Source organism: Diceros bicornis, chromosome 7, assembly GCF_020826845.1.
Source record: "Diceros bicornis minor isolate mBicDic1 chromosome 7, mDicBic1.mat.cur, whole genome shotgun sequence".
Taxonomy (NCBI): Eukaryota; Metazoa; Chordata; class Mammalia; order Perissodactyla; family Rhinocerotidae; genus Diceros; species Diceros bicornis.
In genome coordinates, this window is record NC_080746.1 from 32,958,829 (window position 1) to 32,978,217 (window position 19,389).

General features: G+C 35.7%; 1 protein-coding gene across 1 annotated transcript in view; it reads right to left on the bottom strand.

Annotated features, from left to right (window-relative positions):
* Positions 1 to 19,389, bottom strand: part of CEP126 (centrosomal protein 126) — a 77,580-nt gene that overhangs the window by 24,887 nt on the left and 33,304 nt on the right. Inside the window, exons 4-6 of the mRNA XM_058545350.1 lie at positions 17,332 to 17,443; positions 7,021 to 7,219; positions 1,234 to 3,389 (exon numbers count right to left, since the gene is read on the bottom strand). Of these exons, the coding sequence (XP_058401333.1) occupies positions 1,234 to 3,389; positions 7,021 to 7,219; positions 17,332 to 17,443 (2,467 nt within the window). The remainder of the gene's footprint in view (positions 1 to 1,233; positions 3,390 to 7,020; positions 7,220 to 17,331; positions 17,444 to 19,389) is intronic.

Consider the following 19,389-nt stretch of genomic DNA (forward strand, 5'->3'; position numbering starts at 1 on the left):
GTAACCTGAACAGATTAGGAACTCAAAAAACGTAACCATCATAATTTATTTATCATTATTTACTTTAGAATATCAAATCTATATGATGCTTTCAATTTTTGGAAGTAGTGTGAAAACTTAAGCTACATTGTGAAATGACTGAATAAAAGGAGAATGAAACCTTTAGTGAGAGAAATAATTTTTTAAACTCTAGGTTTTTGTAGATAAGTCTTGAAGATTTTTAGATTCCAGTCTTTGCATTTAGTTTTCCATCTGCTAATAGGCTTGTGTCCGTTCAACTCAAGAAAAGTTTGGGTGCCTGCTAAGTGCCAGGTACTGTTAGGATCTGGGATACAGTCATAAATTACAAAAAAAGTCCCTTGTCCTTAAAATCTCATAGTCTAATTGAAGAAGACTTTGAATATTAAATTTCAAACTAACTCCCATTTTATATCTTCTTAATATTTATTCATATCTTTGAGATAAGAAAAGAGTTGCTTTTCTGATTTTTCCCCAAGTCCTATCTATTTCGCAATAGGCAACTAATTCCTACTGGTGGGAGGATATATTTCTAATCTTCTAGTCAATTCTCTCAGAGTAAAGTACCTTTACAAGGAGTCAACCAGCTACTAAGGACAATAGCATTCTATAGAGAATTAATTTTCAAAAATGTTTACAGGAAAGCTTCATTTTTTCTCCATATGAAAACCAACATACATAACAGATACAAGTAGAACTACCACTCTTTTGGAAAGAGAATGGGAGGGTTAGGCACTCCTATTATTAGCTTATAACAATTCAATTTAACAAACACTTTAAAGAAAAATAAAGGAAAGTATTATAACCACATTTATTCACCTATTTAGAATAATTTAAACAATATTTTTCACTGTGCTTACTTTGACAGAAATTTTGACTATAATATTGGGGTAATGACAGAAAGATATGGGATAAGAATCAGACCCTATTCTTTGTTCTCCCTCTTGTAAAATAACAAGAAAAGTCATGGAAAAAATGGGTGCTGGCAAGTTTCCAATTTTAGTTGAGTAAAGTTTGGGCCATTCTCTTAAAAGCTTCAGCTACTAGATAGACAAGGATACAATATTAAGGGATATAAATTATTTCTATAAGGCTAAGTTATTATTTAATATTAATATCTATAAGGTACACATTGCCATACCTCAGTAGGAAAAATTTCATATGAATTTAAAAAGTTGTATATTTTATCTATAAAAATATATAAATTTATTCTTACCAGCAGCCTTTTCATTTTGACCCAGAATATTATGCTGTCTTTTCCACAAGGGAACAGATTCTTCTTTAGTAGTTCTAAGAGTCACAGAATGATGACTTTCTTCATAAACAGGACATCTTTGGGTATAATGTAATGTCTCATCTTGCTGGGCAACCATGTGAATGCCATTTGAATGATTTATTTTTGCTAAAGTTTGGCACTCAGAAGAACAATATGGTAGAGATGGCATCACAGTGTCTAAGTCAGAACAAACATGTGAGAGTGGAAGACTACTTTCTTGATTCCACTGATTCAATTTGTTTTCTGCTGGAAGCACATAATTTGAATTAAAATAGTTATGTGAAATAATGTTTTGAGAATTTTCAGATATTACTAATTGACACTGAGATACTTGTATATTTTTACCACTCCTAATATTTGATGGAGATTTAGGAGGGGGATGAGGTAAAATTAATTTACCCTGAGCTTGTAGAAATGTATTGGCTTTGCTTGCAGACTGTGGTCGAATAACAGTACCTTTTCTGTTTGTATATATAAAGCCTGATTGGACTTTAGCAGGTCTTGTTCTTCTAATTACTTTTGCTCCACTGCTTTGTGGATTAGCTTTCTGAGTTTTAGAATCACCACTATCTACAGGGGATTTACTTTCCTCTCTTTTTGAGGCTGACAAGGCATGTTTAGCAATATTACAACCTGAAGGTATAAAACAGTTCAAAGGCACATGGTCTATTCCAGGTGTTTCTGAAGCAGTGACATTTCCAGAGACAGAATCATCCTTGGGCTTTTTTCTGTCAGCAGAATTTATAGCACAGGCGGGAACACTAATTATGTTGCTGGCAGTACCACTTTCAGTTTGAATGTGGAATGGGTGAGACCACTGTTGAGATATTCCTAATCTATTCTTCAGTGAATGATTATCTTCAGCATTTTTTTCTGTATCTCCAGTTTCATCAAACCATCTCAGTTTTTTAATAGTCTTTGGAATTTCTGAACATTTTCCTTTTTCTTTTGTTAATTCAATACTATCTCTGATAATTGCTGCTCTTTGACTTCCTAACTTGAAGCCTTGGTTTATAACTAGTGCCTTAAAACAATCATGTTCGTACTTAGAGTCTTTTTTTAAAATACTTTTAAGAAACTTCACACCATTTCTCTCATGAATGTCGTATTTCATTTTTTTGTGCTGACCAACTAAGTCACAATTAGATATTATATTAGACAATGATGTTGGCGTTTCAGCTATTTTCTGTTTTTTATCTTTTGAATCAGAGTTGTGAGGTATATAGGCAGCTTGAAGGTCATCTGAAAAGAAAGGCAACTCTTCCTTATTAAAATTAAAATATTTTATCTTTTCATCTTTAATACCTTCCAGTTCCCCTAACTTATCAGAACACTGCACTGGGTCAATTTCTTTTATCTGTATACTGCTGTTTGGTAAAGGCCTAGCTGATTGTCTATTAGATGGCAAAACTAAAGGCGTTGTCACAGGTACAAATGAAGTAGGAATTGAAGTAGTTCTTTTTTCTTGAGTTAATTCAGAATATTTCTTTTGGTCCGAAAATGCAGCCATTTCCTGGCTTAGAGAATCTGGAGTGGTCCAGGCTTTGCTGAATTTAAATGTTGGGCTCTCAGTAACTAATGGTCTTTCCTTTTTGAATGCTCCAGAAGAAGAGTCAGTTGTCCTCATAGTGCTAGTTTCAGAGATCTTTTCACTTTTTTTGTCTTGAACAAATATGGGTGGACTATATACAAAGGCTACTGAATTATCAGCAGTATCTGTGGCTCTTTCCACAGTTCTACTCAGAGCAGATGTATTTTGTTCTTTACTATTAAAACATTCACATGAAGGTAGAACATTAGGTTTACTTAAAATATCTGAGAAAGGTGTAACAGTCTGAGTATTTGGATCATCTAAATTTGTAAGCCAATTATTTATACGTTGAGTTTTAGAGAATGACAGTTTATCTTCATCAAAGCAGCGTAGATTAGTTGATTGCAGATTTGCCGATGTGAGGAAAACAGAATTCTGCTGGATTGATGTGGAAGGCTCCTTATTAAGTGTTGAATATATTTCTTCATGTGCCCCAGCCTCAAGACTGTCTATACTTGAGAGGGTTTCAGAATTTGTTATCTGATTAACTTCATCACGAAATTTCTGAAAGAAAAAAAGAACACTGTTTTATAACTTAGAAATTTTTAAATGCCAAAATTAATGATTCAACACACCATTGTTACTAAGTTCAATTCTCCTTGGCATAAAAAATAGAGTAATATGACCATAAACAGTGTAGGTATATAAATAATCTATATCCCTGAAGCAGTCCTCAGAGAAAAAAAGAGGGAGCTAACAAAGATTTACAATAAAGCGTGTTTGCCTCACCACGCCTAAAGTAACTACTTCAGTTATTCTAGCCACAGGTATAGCTTAGAAAATAATTTTGCTATTGTATTCCATTTAGAGTATGGAATTTCTTGAAGGTTTCATAAAAGAATGTGAAATTCTGAAAAACATTTATTTACAAATGGTATTTTTCCCCGAAACTTTCACTGGACATGAATGAGACTCCTAAAAGCTCTATAACTAAAAGTTCTATCACATTTGGTAGGGCTACATCTTTTTATAAAAGTTAATCTTGTGGTCTATATAGTAGAGTTCTCAACTCTGGCTGCATGTTAGAATCACATAAGGAGCTTTGTAAAAATATCTATGCCTGGATCCTGCTCATTTAATACTTGGATGGGGTCCATGTACTGGTATTATTATTATTTTTAAATTCCCCAGGTAATTCTAATGTGGATTTAAAGTTGAGAACTATTGATTTTAATGGCTCCTTTTTGGAGATCTAGCACAGGAATAATTTCCATGGAATTATTCCATAGACATTGTCCATAGACATTCTCATAACTATTTCAATACAAGTTCATAGAACTTACCAGTATTTAATAAAATTTCATGATCACTTCAAAGTATGGTAAATGTTTAAAAATATTTCTAATTTCTCACACATATCTAGAGCACATTAATCTGTATCACATACGTAGAAATAAATTCAAGAAGACTTTAAATTGCAAATCTAGTCAAAAAGTTAAATGGACTCAAGAAAATTAGTGTTCCTTAAGATTTTTCAAAAATTTTAGAAAATTTAAATATTCTGGTATTAAACAAAAACTTATTATTTTTCTAGCCCAGAAAATAAACTAAGAAATCAAGGAAATCAGTTACAGAATGAAAATATTTTAGTTAGTATAGTTAATGCTTATTGATATATTATTGTGAAATAAGTTTTGAAAATGATTCATGAGAGTTTGATATTACATCCTTCAGTATTGCAATGTCTTTTTAAAGTGATGGTCAATTAACCTAATTAGGAGAACAAAAACAAGCATAGCTCCTTTAATGCCTGTTTTTGGAACTGAGTTATGTTAATTGATAGTGATAAGGAAACCAGGCCTGAAGAGCTTCCTTTGAGATTGTATCTAGTGAGATGTAGAAATCTGGGTTAAAAGGTCCTTATAGATATAAGTGTGATGTCCATGGCTCTAAGATTTCTGTTTGCATAGGTCTGTGATGGCCTCATCTCCCAAAGCACCTCAAAAGAAGTTCAATAACTTCTGATTTCATTAAACTATACTTTTTTTTCCCTGAATTTTTCTCACCACTAAAAAATAAAACATTATGGTCTAATTCAAGGTTTTCTTATAAGTTACTGATATGCACTGTACTACATTTAACATGCTTTTGTGTTTTAGTTTTTTTGTGTTTTAGTATTCAAATCAACTTCATTGAAGCATACTTATCTATAATAAAATGCACTCATTTTAAATGTATAGTTTGATGGGTTTTGACAAATTATTCACCCATAACCACCATACCAAACAATATATAGAACCTTTTCATCTCCTGAAAGTTCCTTCATGTGTCTTTGTAGTCAATACCTACCCATCCCTAACAACCACTAATCTGCTTTCCATCACTACAGATCTGAGTTTTCAACTGATATCATTTTCCTTCTCCCTGAAAAACTTTCTGTAAAGCATTTCTTATAGTGCAGATGCTGGTGCAGTGCAGTGGTGTTCAGCTGTTTGTTTGAAAATGCCTATTTTGCCTTGATTTTAGAAGGGTATTTTAGTTGGATGTAGAATTCTAGGTTGGTAGTTTTTTCTTTCTCAGAACTTTAAAAATGTTGTTTCACTGTCTTCTGGCTTGAAGTTAGTGTGGTCCATCTTATCTTTGTTCACCTGCATGTAATGTATGTTTTTTTTTCTTTTGTCTTAATTTAATTTTGATATGACTCTGTGAAGGGTATGTGTGTGAGTGTGAATGCATATGCACACTTGTCCTTCTTGGAGTTTGTTGAGCTTCTTGGATCAGTGGATTAATAATTTCATCATATTTAAAATATTATCAGCCCCTGGTTCTTTAAATATTCCCTCTCCCCTTCGTGGGATTTTAATTAAATGTATGTTAGATTGCCTGATATTGTCTCACAGGTTACTAACATTCTGTTAATTTTTTTCAGTCTTTTTTCTCCCAGTGCTTCAATTTGGATGATTTCTATTGCTATGACTTCAAGTCCACTGATCTTTTTGTCTGTAATGCCTGCACTGTTAAGCCCACTCAGTGAAATTTTCATTTCAGATAATATGTTTTTCAGATATAGAAAGTCTATTTGGTTCTTTAAAAAAGATCTTTTTTCATTATGTTCATTTTTACTTTAATTTCTTGAAAATGTTTATAAAAATGGTTTTAAATTCCTTGTCTATGAATTCTATCATCTCTGTAATTTCTGTGTCCGATTAATTTTTCTCCTGGTTATGGGTCACATTTTCCTGCTTTTATACATGTCAAGTTTTGCTTGAATGCTGGACATTGTAAGCATTATATTGTATTACTAGATTTCAGTATTCTTTAAGAAAGTGTTAAGTTTTTTTTGACAGGCAGTTGGGTTACCTGTGAATTTTTTTGAGGCTTGTCCAGAGAATGTGTCCAAGTAAAAAGCCTATGTTATTACAGGGCTTACCTCACTTATTTCCCTTTATTTCAAGATTATATCCTGTAGTGCCTGTTGTCTAATATCTAAAAATAGTTGTTTCATATATTTTATTCAGAATTATAGTTGTTTATGCCAAGAAAGCACTTCATTATAGCCAGAAGAATTCTCCTGCTTTGCTTTTGTAGCCTTGCCATTATTGCTCCGTTGTTGGATAAATCAGGCCAAAGTTATGAATTTAATTTTGATATCAGCCTATTAAGAATTGCCTAAATGTGTGTAATTACACATGAAAAATAAAGTGTATGAACATTTCAGGAAAATCAGGTGAAATCTGTACTCATTTGTGGGAAAAAAACAAAATAAATGCCCTAGTAGAGAGAGACTAGAAATACCATTTCTAGCTAATTGTGCCATATTTTCATTAAGAACCTAAGGTCCAGAGGTATTATAATTTTCAGGTTGCTTTTTATAATCCAGTATCTAACAATGATACTTATATTACATTGTACTTTCAAATAGCCTTCATGTTTGTCAGAAAATAACAGTCATAAAGCATATTTTTCAGAATATGAGTGATGGTAAAAGAAGAATAGAGGAGGCAGAGAGAAAAATGAGTAAAAGATAAGGAAAAAACTAAAAGAATATTTCTTTAGTATCTGTGATGAATTTGTGCTGATTCATCCACATCCTACCCTTAGCTAATGGCATACATTTCTTTAGTGAACACTGCAAAGATGGGACAGAATTATTACTAGATATTGAAATATTAATAACATATTTATAGTTTCATACTTGCAAACTGCTTAGATGCTGATCTTCTAGGAGTTTCTGAGTTTCCTCCAGTTTAAGCTGGAACGCATCTTTGTTAGTAGTCAAGTTTGCCCTGCTGTTTTCCTTCATTTCTTTATCACAATTGATTTTGGATAAGAGATGTTTCTGATGCTTGTGATCATTTTTTGACAATGATGAAACCAAGGCATTATTTATAGTTCTGTGAACCATATATAAAAAATGTTTAGTACATTTAAATAAACTTCTTTATATATATATTACATTCATGTAATGTGTGTGTGTGGGTGTATATGTCCAGATAATCACATATAAGGATATTGGAGAAATATATAGACATATTAGAATGGGAATTAAGGCAGTCAATAGTAAAATAAAAATGTTTGTGAGATTATAGTGCCAATAAAGCACTCCACCTTCATGTAGGAATGCCCAATTATTCACAGCTTTGATTATTAAATCCTATTCCTTTATTGTTTGAGATGGATGTAGAAGGAATTCCTATAGATGTGTAGACTCAGTCCTCAGTTCTTTAAGAGCATTCCTATCTGGATAATAATATGCTGCATTACCCTTAGTTCTAAGGCCAATGTCATGGCTGGTAGGCATTCCTATAACGCTAATAGAATTGGCTGAAGATTCAAGCAGACAGAAAATATAAAAATTACTTGTAAAAAAAACTTTACTAGATTTGGAAGGTTGGATCTTATTCCGTGGAGGAGAGTGTACACATTTGTGTTCAGGTGTATCACAAATATAAGCACGGTTTTCATGCCACAGAAGGGGTACCTTTAATGCAGAGTCTACTTTTAGTGTGCCAAAGCACCACCCAAAAATTATCGGTGGATAATGACATCACCTTCTATTAAAACTTTGCATCTTCTGGAAACTTACAGCATGTTACATTTCAGCATATGTACAAAGTGAAAAGCAAAGAACAAAGGAAGATTTGGGGGTGGGTGGGTGGGGATGAGGTATATCAAATAGCTGACTAGGGCTGTAGTGTGAATCCCAAGGGCATTTATTTCCAATTCATTTGAATTATTCCCAATTCAATGAGGATGAAAATATTTTGGAAGGCGACACATGGCCACATGTGACATATACCTATCTCCAATACCCATATATATCTTTATTTGGACAAACTGAAGTAGTCAAGGTCAATGATTACTAGATTTCTGACTATCTTTTTGTTACCACAGGGAGATCAGGGAGGGCAAGAAGGTATTTAACACAAGTTCCTGAACATTGAGAGGATGTTTCTCTCTCTTCCTTTTAGGCTTTCCTACTCTTACGTAAACCTTCCCCTTCATCACCCTTCCCAAATAAAATATTGCTAAATCTACAAAATATCTAATAAACTCAATTTATTTACCTTTAAAGTTGTCGTCAACTTTTTCTTCTCTATTCCTTTCTTCTCTACTCCACTTGCTTCTCTTCTCTACTTCCTTCCCCCAGTGAGGAGGATTGAAGGGATGGATAGGAATAAAAGGAGATGGGGAGGTAGAAAGAGAGGGAGAGTGAAGCATGGGAGGAAAGGAAGAAGAAATCATAAAGGAAGAAGAAACAGGAGGAATTGGAGAAGGAAAATCTAAATACATTGCGGGCAAACATGGAGAGGGAGATGAATGCAAAGGAGAGGAAAAAAGAGGGACAGATGAAGGAGGTAAGAATGGAGAGGTAGAAGAGCAAGGTGAAGAAGAGGAAAGAACGGATGAAGAGGAAGAAACCTCTATAGAAGGCGAAGAAGAGGATGTGGAAGGAGATAGAGACAAAGAAGAGGATGGAGAATGACAGGGAGGTGGATGGGAGAGAACTGAGGCAGGTGGATGGTCTACAAAGGCCTGGGGCAGATTTGACAATGTTGTGGTTTGTGGAACAGATTGCTGGACTGACTGAAAAGTATCTAAACTAGCAGGATGTTCAGGCAATGGAGTGATATAAGAAAGAGTGGGGACTGGTTGATGAAGGGGATGACTGGACAAACAGGAAGGCTTCAAAACAGGGAGAGCTTCCAAAGGGGTTGGGGAAACAACCAGTCGAGCTGGAAGGGAACGATGAACAAGGGCAGGCATTAGAGTGGCTGGGGTAGAATGTTGTGCTGGAAGGAAATGTTTGGGCCTAAAAGTTTTGTAAAATAACTTGCTCTGTGGGTCAGACTCAGGAATGACTGGAGAACTTTGGGGTGGGTGGGGTAGATGGTCAGGTGGGCCAGAAGGAACTGGGGCTGGTAGACGAGGGAAACTGCTAGAAAAGCTGGAAGTAACTGCGGCCGGAGGGCGAGGAAGATATTTGACTGGGTAGGACAGTAATGGGCCTGGTAAAAAGGTCTTTGGAAGAGCAGAGAGGACAGATGGACGGATAGGCAGGGTATGGGGCTGGCGGTTAGGAGAAACAGTTGGATAGCTAGGAAGAATTTGGGAATGGTGGGATAGCAATGGGGCCCGTGAAGGAGACAGCTGATCAGGTAAGTAGGGACCAGGTGTGGAGACAGCTGGACAGGCAGGAATGGATCTGCACAGGTGGAAAAGCATTTGGACAGGCAGGTAGAGAGATGGCCTTATTAAGATGGTTGTTTAGTTTATTGGGCTGTCTCTAGGCTTTTGATTCATATATATTTTTTTTGTCCTGAGGGTCCATACATGATGTTCTTCTGTTCAACCAGTATCCTCTCACATGGAATGAGAAATGTACATAGCTTATTCAGGTTCCCCTTTTCTCATTCCTTGCTCTTAAAATATTTTCACATTTCAGAAGCCTGGTAGTCATACAGATAATGAATATGGGTCAGAAAACCTGGTTTAAAGTACTGGTACAAAAGGCAAATAGAGGTCAAATAAATCACTGCTCAGCTCTGGCCAGATTTCTCAGGGTAGCATGTGGTTCAGGATCAACTGTCTCACCACAAATACATGGATATTGGAGATAGATATCTAACATCATCACCTTAAAGTATAAAAATTTAATATGGGAGAAAATATAGCTTCTTTTACCCTACACCTTCCAGAACGGTCAAGTATATTATCTTTGTGATAAGGATTTGGTTGTGATGGAAGGCTGATTACTTATATTTTTTTTTTTTTTTTTTTTTTTTTTTTTTTGTGAGGAGATCAGCCCTGAGCTAACATCCGCCAATCCTCCTCTTTTTTTGCTGAGGAAGATGGCCCTGGGCTAACATCTGTGCCTATCTTCCTCCACTTTATATGGGACGCCGCCACAGCATGGCTTACCAAGCAGTGCGTCGGTGCGCGCCCGGGATCCGAACCAGCGAACCCCGGGCCGCCGCAGCGGAGCGCGCGCACTTAACCGCTTGCGCCACCGGGCCGGCCCCTGATTACTTATATTTTTAATGTTAGTCCCTTATTAATATTTTCATATCTCATTATTTCCTGAAACAGCTTCTATTTTCATATAGACATAGTCTCTGATTTTTCATGAGGCTTAAGCATTGAATATCCTCCATTTTTCATACATTTTTTTTTCTCCTTTAGATTATCACATTACCAACATCTTAAATTATTTTTATCTACCACTAATATTTTCCACATTAGACTAATCGTTTATGAGTACTGATATACTTCCACTTCTATGGAAGCTCTGTGTTTCTTGGCATTACTTTATTCTTTAACACATTTTAGGTTTATATTCCTCAGAGTATGTATTTTTTTGTGTGTGTGTGTGAGTGTGAGGAAGATCAGCCCTGAGCTAACATCTGTTGCTAATCCTCCTCTTTTTTAGTGAGGAAGATTGGCCCTGGGCTAATATCCATGCCCATCTTCTTCTACTTTATATGTGGGACGCCTGCCACAGCATGGCTTGATAAGTGGTGCATAGGTCAGCGCTTGGGATCCAAACCTGCAAACTGCAGGCCTCCACTCCCGCTGGAGTGGGCGAACTCAACCACTATGCCACCAGGCCAGCCCCAGAAAATATATTTTTAATGTGACAATAGCTTATCAATATTTGTAGCTTAGTTATATTTTCAATAAATAATACATATAAATATTTCTATTAGCCTGACACTGAATCCTTAATATTTCAAGATTTCATATTTGTATAGCATTTTATAGTTTACAAAGCATTTTTGCACATATTATTTAATACTGTTAGTTATCTGTGGAGAGAAGCTCAACTTTGTAATAAGTAAACCATAGTGTTCTCTCTATAAATTTGTTGTTTTCCAAATACATTACATTTTTGTGTGTGTGTATGTATATACATCTAGATAGATATAGATATCATGAAGTCATAGTCATAATTGTACATTGCAATAACAAATAAAAACTATGTATTCTAATTTAGAATGGAGGTCATTTCTCATAAAATGAAGATGATATATGTTATTTAATGGTCCTAGCACAGATTTGGTATAATGATAACAATATATTTGTTTGCTATAGAGAAATCAAAATTATTCTGACACTTTATCTCTTCTAAGACGTCAAGGAACTGTATACTGTTGATCAAAAAAAGTCTACCCTTTCATTCATAGAAAGAGCTTTTTTAATTGAAAATATCTGATAACACAAAGGATAACAACTGTTACACAGAAAAAGAAACCTGAGAGTGAAGAAAATCTTATACAAAAATGTACGTTATTTTTATACTAAATGATTTGGAATTTTTTATCACTCTTATTTCCCCCTGAACCCTAAAACCTGCTCTAATTGTCTGTCATCTTCCCTTTTCAGCCAAGCTTTTCCATGGAATACTCTAAAATTGCCTTCACTGCCTCAACTTCCGTTTGTTCTTTAACCCACTGCAATCTGGCTCCCACCTCTACCACTCCAATACACTGCTTTTGCTAAGGATTCACTAATTGACCTAATAATTGTAAAAATAGACACTTCTTGACGGCTATCTTTCCTGACTTTAATTCCCCTGGTTTCCATATCATCATGCTTTCCTGGTTATTTGCCTACTTCTCTGATTGTTCTTTCTCAGGGTCTTTCTTGAGCGCCTCTTTCTTTGCTTGTCTTTTATATGCTGGAATTTTTGAGTTATGTGACCCTCTTCATCGCTTTCTATCCATACTCTCTGTGTGATCTTATTTATACTGTCTGTGTGATCTTATCTATATCTGTATGTGAGTGAAGGGGTAACAAAATCCGTTCTTCACTGTGGAATTTGACTTTGAGTTAACTTTCTAAGTTTGTTCCCCTGGATTATTAGTAGGATTTGAACTGTGTTACAAGGATTAAGTTAAAATGCCCCTTCTTTAGTAAACTGCATCTGGACTGAAAGGACTGTGAATCAACCAGAGATAACTGGTAGGAAACTATAGCTGTAGGTTTCCCTGAGTGTGGTAATTCTTATAACTGGACATGTCTCTTGCATGGACCTGGAAGCTATTCATGTGGAGCCCTTACAAGGAAGATTGGTCCTGTTTGGAACATGGGGTTTCTAACCCAGGGTGGCTATATGCCTACCCATTGTGATCTTGTTTCCCTGCAGCAGACTGTCACTTGTCTGGATAGAGGCATAGCAAAGACTAGCCCTTTGACTGCTTTGTGGCTTGACATGAGGATTCCTCTTATTGAAGAACACTGCCTCTTGACATGCAGTGTTTTCTGTCCTCTAATTGAAGCCAAACCTATTGTAGTCATGGGAGTTTGATTGTTGAGCTTAACCCAAGACCACCACTGGTGGGTACTGAATGATGGCTTTAACTTCATCCATTCATTGGCAACTATCATATCTTTATTCATGGCCCAGATTTCTTACTATGAGAATTGGGCTCTGGAATATCTCATAAATCTCTCAAACTCACAACTTATAAATCCTCCTTCCAGTTACTCCCTTCCTTAAACCTCTTCTTTCCTAATAGTCCTTATTTTGATAAATGGTTTCATTATCCATTAACTGACCAAACCCAATCTCCAGAGTCATTCTTGACTCCTCCCATTCACCTTTCAACTCTTAAACAGTTACCAAATCATGTTGATTCTACCTCCTAAATGGCTCTCAGGAAGTCATCATTTTCACTAACTAAAGTACAACTTTATTTGATTTTCCCATCTTTAGTCTTACACTACTCTTTCCCATTCTGGCAATATTTCTAAAATATAGATGTTGTATGCCCGCTTCAAATCGTTCAGTAATTGTTTTTAGGACAAACTCTTTAACAAGGCTCTTCATGATTTAACCCATGGCTTCCTTTCAATCTGTCTGCTTACAGCTTCTCTTCTCACTGTACACACTAGCCAAATCGAACTCCTTTCAGCTCCCTTAACACAACATGTCCTTTCATGCCTTTATGCCTTTTAACATACTACTTACTCCTTCTGTCTGGATTTCTCTCTCAATGTTTGTCCTTGGTGAATATCCTCCTCATCTATTAGGCTTCAGGTCAAGTTTATACTCTCTGAGAAGCGTTCACTTATGTAAGCGATGTTTCTCTGCTCCAAGTATTTACTGAATACCTCCAACACGCATAGCACTGAGCTAAGCCCTATAGGGAATACCTGCATGTATAAGATTTAGCCATTGTTCTCTATAATATTACAATCAGGTTGGGGAGACATAAGTACACATAAAAATTAAGCAACAACATATACAATCATGACTTTCAAATCTGTTTTGATAGCCTTGACCTCTCATTTCGTCTTAGGTCAAATTGTTTTTGTACATTTCTACTTGGATATTTATCCCCTCACTCAGAAGGCTCAAATGCAATTTAGCAATATCTTGCCAAACCTGTACTCTTTCATTATGTTCCTTTTTATTTTTAAAGCACCAAATTCCCTCAACCATCAAGACTCAAAATTTCAGCTTCTTTTGATTTTTTTGCTTTTTTCATTTTATATTCCATCAAATACTAAACTCATAATCTATTCTTTCCATGAAATAGCTTTTCTTTCTTTCTTTTCTACTTCGCTACCACCCTTTTAACGTAAGTCCTTTCAAAATCATAGCTGGATGCCTCCTGATTTTTCTGGCACTATTCTCTCCATACTCCAATTCTTCTACTTCTTTTTGATCAACATTCTTAAACTCTTTATTCTTTATGTCACTTCTCTACATTGTGAAAAGGCATTCTCATTCTTTCTTCTCTCTCATCCTTTCCTTCTAACCACTCAAAATATTTTTAATCCTTTATCAAATTTATCCTTTCCTCAATATAAAAATTAGTATTATTCTATTGACACCAATTATCTTTCTAAAATAATTAAGAGGATTATATCACTCCCTGCTTAGAGACCTCCACTGGTTCTCTACTAGTTATAGGATAAAGTTTAATCTTCCTAGCTAGACGTACAAGCATTTCACATCTGATCTCAATCCACATGTCTAGATCATTTACTCTCCTACAGGCAACACATCCTACAGACCTGACACTCTAAACAAGTTCTATTTCCTTTTGGGTCTGTGCCTTTTACAACATGGTAGGCCTGAACATGCCTAAAACCAACCTGGGCTTCATTAGACAATTCATACTCATCCTTTAAGACTTCTTACCAACTTTAAATTTTGTACTTTTTTACCACTTTGCTAATATTTCTGTAACAGCCCCCATTACCCAGTATTACATGTGTATTATAATGTAACTATCATTACATGGTATTATAACATAACTGCATGGTATTATAATTTAATGTAACATAAACCTTCTTGGGCAAAGGACCATGTCTCATTCATACGTGTAACAAATGCTAATCAGTGTCCAGCACAGAATAGGTACTTAAGACACTTCATATTTTTATTCTCTTCTACTTTTCTAGACTGAAATTCTGTTACTCATCAGTTTGACATCCATACTTAAACATGATTTCTTTTCCATCTTAAGACAAAAAGCCATATTGGCCCTACATTCCCTCTGGCTATTGTTCTACCTCTCTTTTTCTTTCACAGCCAAGCTACACTTGTTATCTTTACTTGCTTGCTCTCCATTTCTTTTCAACTCACTGCTGTCTCTTTTCTGTCCCCATCCCTCCACTGAGATTTCTCTGACAAAAGTCACCTATATGACTTTTTTGTTGTGAAATATAGTGGACACATTGCTTCTGTGCTGGATATTCACTCTTTGCCCCTCCAGATTCACATTCCACACTTCTCCACTTGTCTCTGCTCAGCAGAGACTGAATGATCCCTTGCCTTTTGATTTATGGCTAAGTTTGGCCAAAGGAAAGCACTAGCAAGAGATGGGAGGGTGACAGAAGAAAGGTTTTTGATAATTATTCCTCTGGCTTCCTCTCTGTTGGTTTAGCAGTGGCAATGTTGCTTTACCAGGACCACAGGTCTGGCTAGCAGCCCTCTTCTACAGCTACAGCTCTTTTTAGTTCACGTCTGTGGTGGTAATACTGGCTTTGTCGTCAGTTCTGGGGGTGCTTCACCATCCTTTGTTGGCTTACCAGTCCCTTTATTAAACCTCTTTTCAGTCACCATTTTTAACTGTGCCATCTGTTTCCTGCCAGGATCCTGACTGATACAATTTTTTACGTTACTGACTCCCTAGAAGCCATTTGATCTCTGTAAACTGTTTTTTTCCACGAAACTCTATACTTCCTTAGTTTCCATGATACCACCCTCTCCTAGTGTTCTCTCAACCATCGGTTCCTATTTGCAGGCTTCTCTTTTTTCCATTTCCTTAAATGTTGTTGTTCTTCAGTGTTCTATCCTAGTCCTGTCGTCACAGTACGTATTCTCCATGGCTGATCTCATCCATTGTGTTGGCTTCAAATATTTTAAGCCTAGATCTCTCTCTTGAGCTCTAGACCCATATAATTTCACACATATTGAAATAGCCTCCTTTTTTGTTTTCTTTCAATCCATTATCCACATTTGTTCACAGTAGATTGGAATGATATGTTAAAAAAGTTGATCTTATTATCCATCTGCTTAAAATCCTTCACTATTACTCGTCTTAAACTCTTGGGATACAGTTTATATTCCTTAGCGTATCGATGCATTTACCTCTCCAATCTCATCTCTAGCCAAGCTATTGGTGTTTTGCATTCTATCATTCAGCCATACTCTTACTCCTGGAACACATCAATCCTTCTTTATGCTAGGCCTTTGCACATGCTGATCCCTCTGTCTGGAATACTATCTATCCACTTGTTTCATGATTAACTTCTATTTTCTTCAAAGCCTTGCTGAAGAGTCTTCTATTCCATGAGGTCTTTCCTGAACTATAATGAAGACTGAGAGGATGAATTTAATTGTTCCTAGCTCTGAACAAAGGAACTATTAGCCATATGTATTCTAAAAATGGAAGTACTTTAGTAAATAACATTATGTATAAGTAAAAATTAACATAATTTGTGTCTGAATTGTAGATATCTTTGTATAAATAAATATTAAATATTATTATCATTACTCATTTGGTACTATTCCATACTTTTTGAAGCATTATTTCACCTCTCTCCTAGAATATATACTAGGGATTGTATTTTACCATATCATACTTCTCCATATCTCCTTTACAATGCCTGACCTAGTGCTAAGCATGTAGTAGCTTCAATAAGCATTTATAATAAATAAATGGAAAATAGAGGATGTCAGAGGGTATTCTGTGGTTGGTTGGTCCATCCTATTGCTTCTAGATGATTCATTTAAGTGAATCTGGAGAGGAACTAGGAGACATTGTAGCTTTTTCAAGACATCCAGGAAAGATTTTCAGCTGGGACTTTATTGTATTTCTACAATAAAGTCATTCTTTTTACCTAAATTTATGTCACTACAATTCAACACAATTTTTTCCTCTCAGGAAAGATGAGTAACCAATATCAATATTTTAAAATGGTTTTGATTGGGCTGGCCCCGTGGCTTAGCAGTTAAGTGCGCCCTCCGCTACCGGCGGCCTGGGTTCGGATCCTGGGCGCGCACAGACACACCGCTTCTCTAGCCACGCTGAGGCCTCCTCCCACATACAGCAACTATAAGGATGTGCAGCTATGACATACAACTATCTACTTTGGGGGGAAAAAAAAAAAGGAGGAGGATTGGCAATAGATGTTAGCTCAGAGCCGGTCTTCCTCAGCAAAAAGAGGAGGATTAGCACAAATGTTTGCTCAGGGCTGATCTTCCTCATAAAAAAAATAAAATAAAATAAAATGGTTTTGATGATAGTTTCCATAGAAAATTATTCAACATAGGCAGCACTGTAATAACAAAGACAACAAATTAGGATTTTGCCTTATTTTTGAAGGAATTTATATTCCACTCTACCTCAACTTAATCTGTGAAAATAAAATAGTAAACTCTAAAACAGAGGTGAGGAGTAACTGATGAAAAAGCCTACAAACTCAGCAATTAGAAAGCTATTTAATTATTATATATAATAATTACACATAATAGTCATGAATTACTTACCTCCGGTTTATTGTGGGTCTGTGGGAAGAGGGAAGGTTTACTTCTGATTTTAAGTTGGATTCCTGAATTTGTTTGAGGGCCTCTTCCAATGGAGGAACTGGTTTTTGGAAAACTAAAGAGATAATAAAGAAAGATCAAATAGTACAGAATCACTTCATCTTCAATGATCTCTTATTGATCAATGATAAAATACTACTTTAAAACTTTTGTAAAAAGAAAATATTTTAAAAAATAGTGTAAATATTTTAAATTTAGACATCAAATTTCCCAAAGAGAAACTGTTACCTCAAAATTCTCAGCACCAATTTTAAGAATATTTATCCAGAAAAAAGAAACTTTGAGAAATGCCTAGGCTCTTTGTTCTGGCATGCAAAACCCATTATATTTGACCTCATAGTTCCACACATTTCTGGCAAAATTTATAAATATTCTTATGAGAAAAGGGGAAGATATAAAAACACCAACCAACATTTACTAAGCACTTACTGTTGCAGACATATTTTTAAGCACTTTTTAAGTATTAACTAATTTAACCCTCACTACAGCCTATGAGGCAGATGCTATTTGAAACTCCTTTTTACAACTGAGGAAACTGAAGCATAGAGAAGGTAAGTAACTTCTTCAAGGTCACATATTATATGGACACTCATCCACATACTACTCTGCATAACCTCTAATCCAGCCCTACCTCCCAGAGGCATCCATTTCCCAAAGCCTTCCCCTGTGCACTTTGGTACTCAACATACTCTACTTCCCCTACTTCTCTAAATATTCTTTTCACCTTCTTGTTCGAGTTAAAACACAGCTGTCTTTTAAGAATATTGCTTTTGCTGCAGCCCTCTTAAGTGGAGAGGTTCTTTTCCTCCCATGACACACTACAAATAAGTCAAGGCCTAGAGGTAGGCTAGGTGACTTTCTAGCTCTCCATTGACACCTCCAAATTGTCTTTCCTCCTTTGTCCTTGAAAAAACCCACATGTAATCAGATTTTCTAGTATTACAATGTTTGTTATTTACCTTAAAATGTTTAAGCAAAACCAGTATATTATTATGTATGGTTAGTTCAAATTGAAGTCTAGAGACAGTCCATTTTCCTAATCGAAGGGTGATGGCATAATATGCTAGTGAAGAACGCACAGTTATGGGATGGTTTGCTGCATATTCTAATCATAAAGGAGCAATCCTCTTGAGGCAGATACTATCAGGCTTTACATATTGACTGTCTTTCTAATTAGCATACTGAATGTCAAAAATGGTTTTTAATTCGTGAAAATAATAGCCTGTTGAACAGCCTGATGAATGTTAAAAATGGGCTTTCTTTGTTGAAATTAAAGGTATGCACGACAAGTGGATTTCCTAAACATATTTTGATCACTTTCTACCTTTGCATGAACAGAGAATAAAAATCTAGAGAGATCTATACCCTTCACCCTTATAGATGGCATCTTAGGCTTGATCTCTAATCAGTCTGGTGTCCAGCCATTAATATAGGAACATTTCTCATTGTCCAATGCCAGAAGGCACAGAATTCTGTCACTGGAATGTGGTTGTACATGCTTGAGTGAATCTTTCATGTAAGGTGTAGTCAGAGCACCTAAAAGGACAGAGAGTTGGGACTTTAGTTAAACTTACTGAACGGTTGTATAAATTGTTTTGTGTCTGCTTTGCTAATAAATGTCTAGTTGTGCTAGATTATAGTCTGACACTTGCTTTTATCAACCCTCACCACTTGTTGTCTACCAAAGAGAACTTAAAAACTAACTTTAAAACTAACTTAGGTCAATTTACAACCACTGACTACTGCTTCTTGTTGCTGTTATCTAATGACCTTCCAGTCACTACCTCTCCTTCACTGATGATAGTTTAAGCCTACATTTTTGAGTATTTACTGTGTATTAGGGCTTTATCATCTCATTTAATCTGCTAGCTCTAATATTTCCAGTTCTTTTACGCTAATATTCTCACTTCAACAATTTTCTGACCTCATTGAAACCCCCAATCTGTTATCCTTTGTAGAAAGGAGAAGAGTCAGCTATCATGCATACCTGGTGAACCTTTA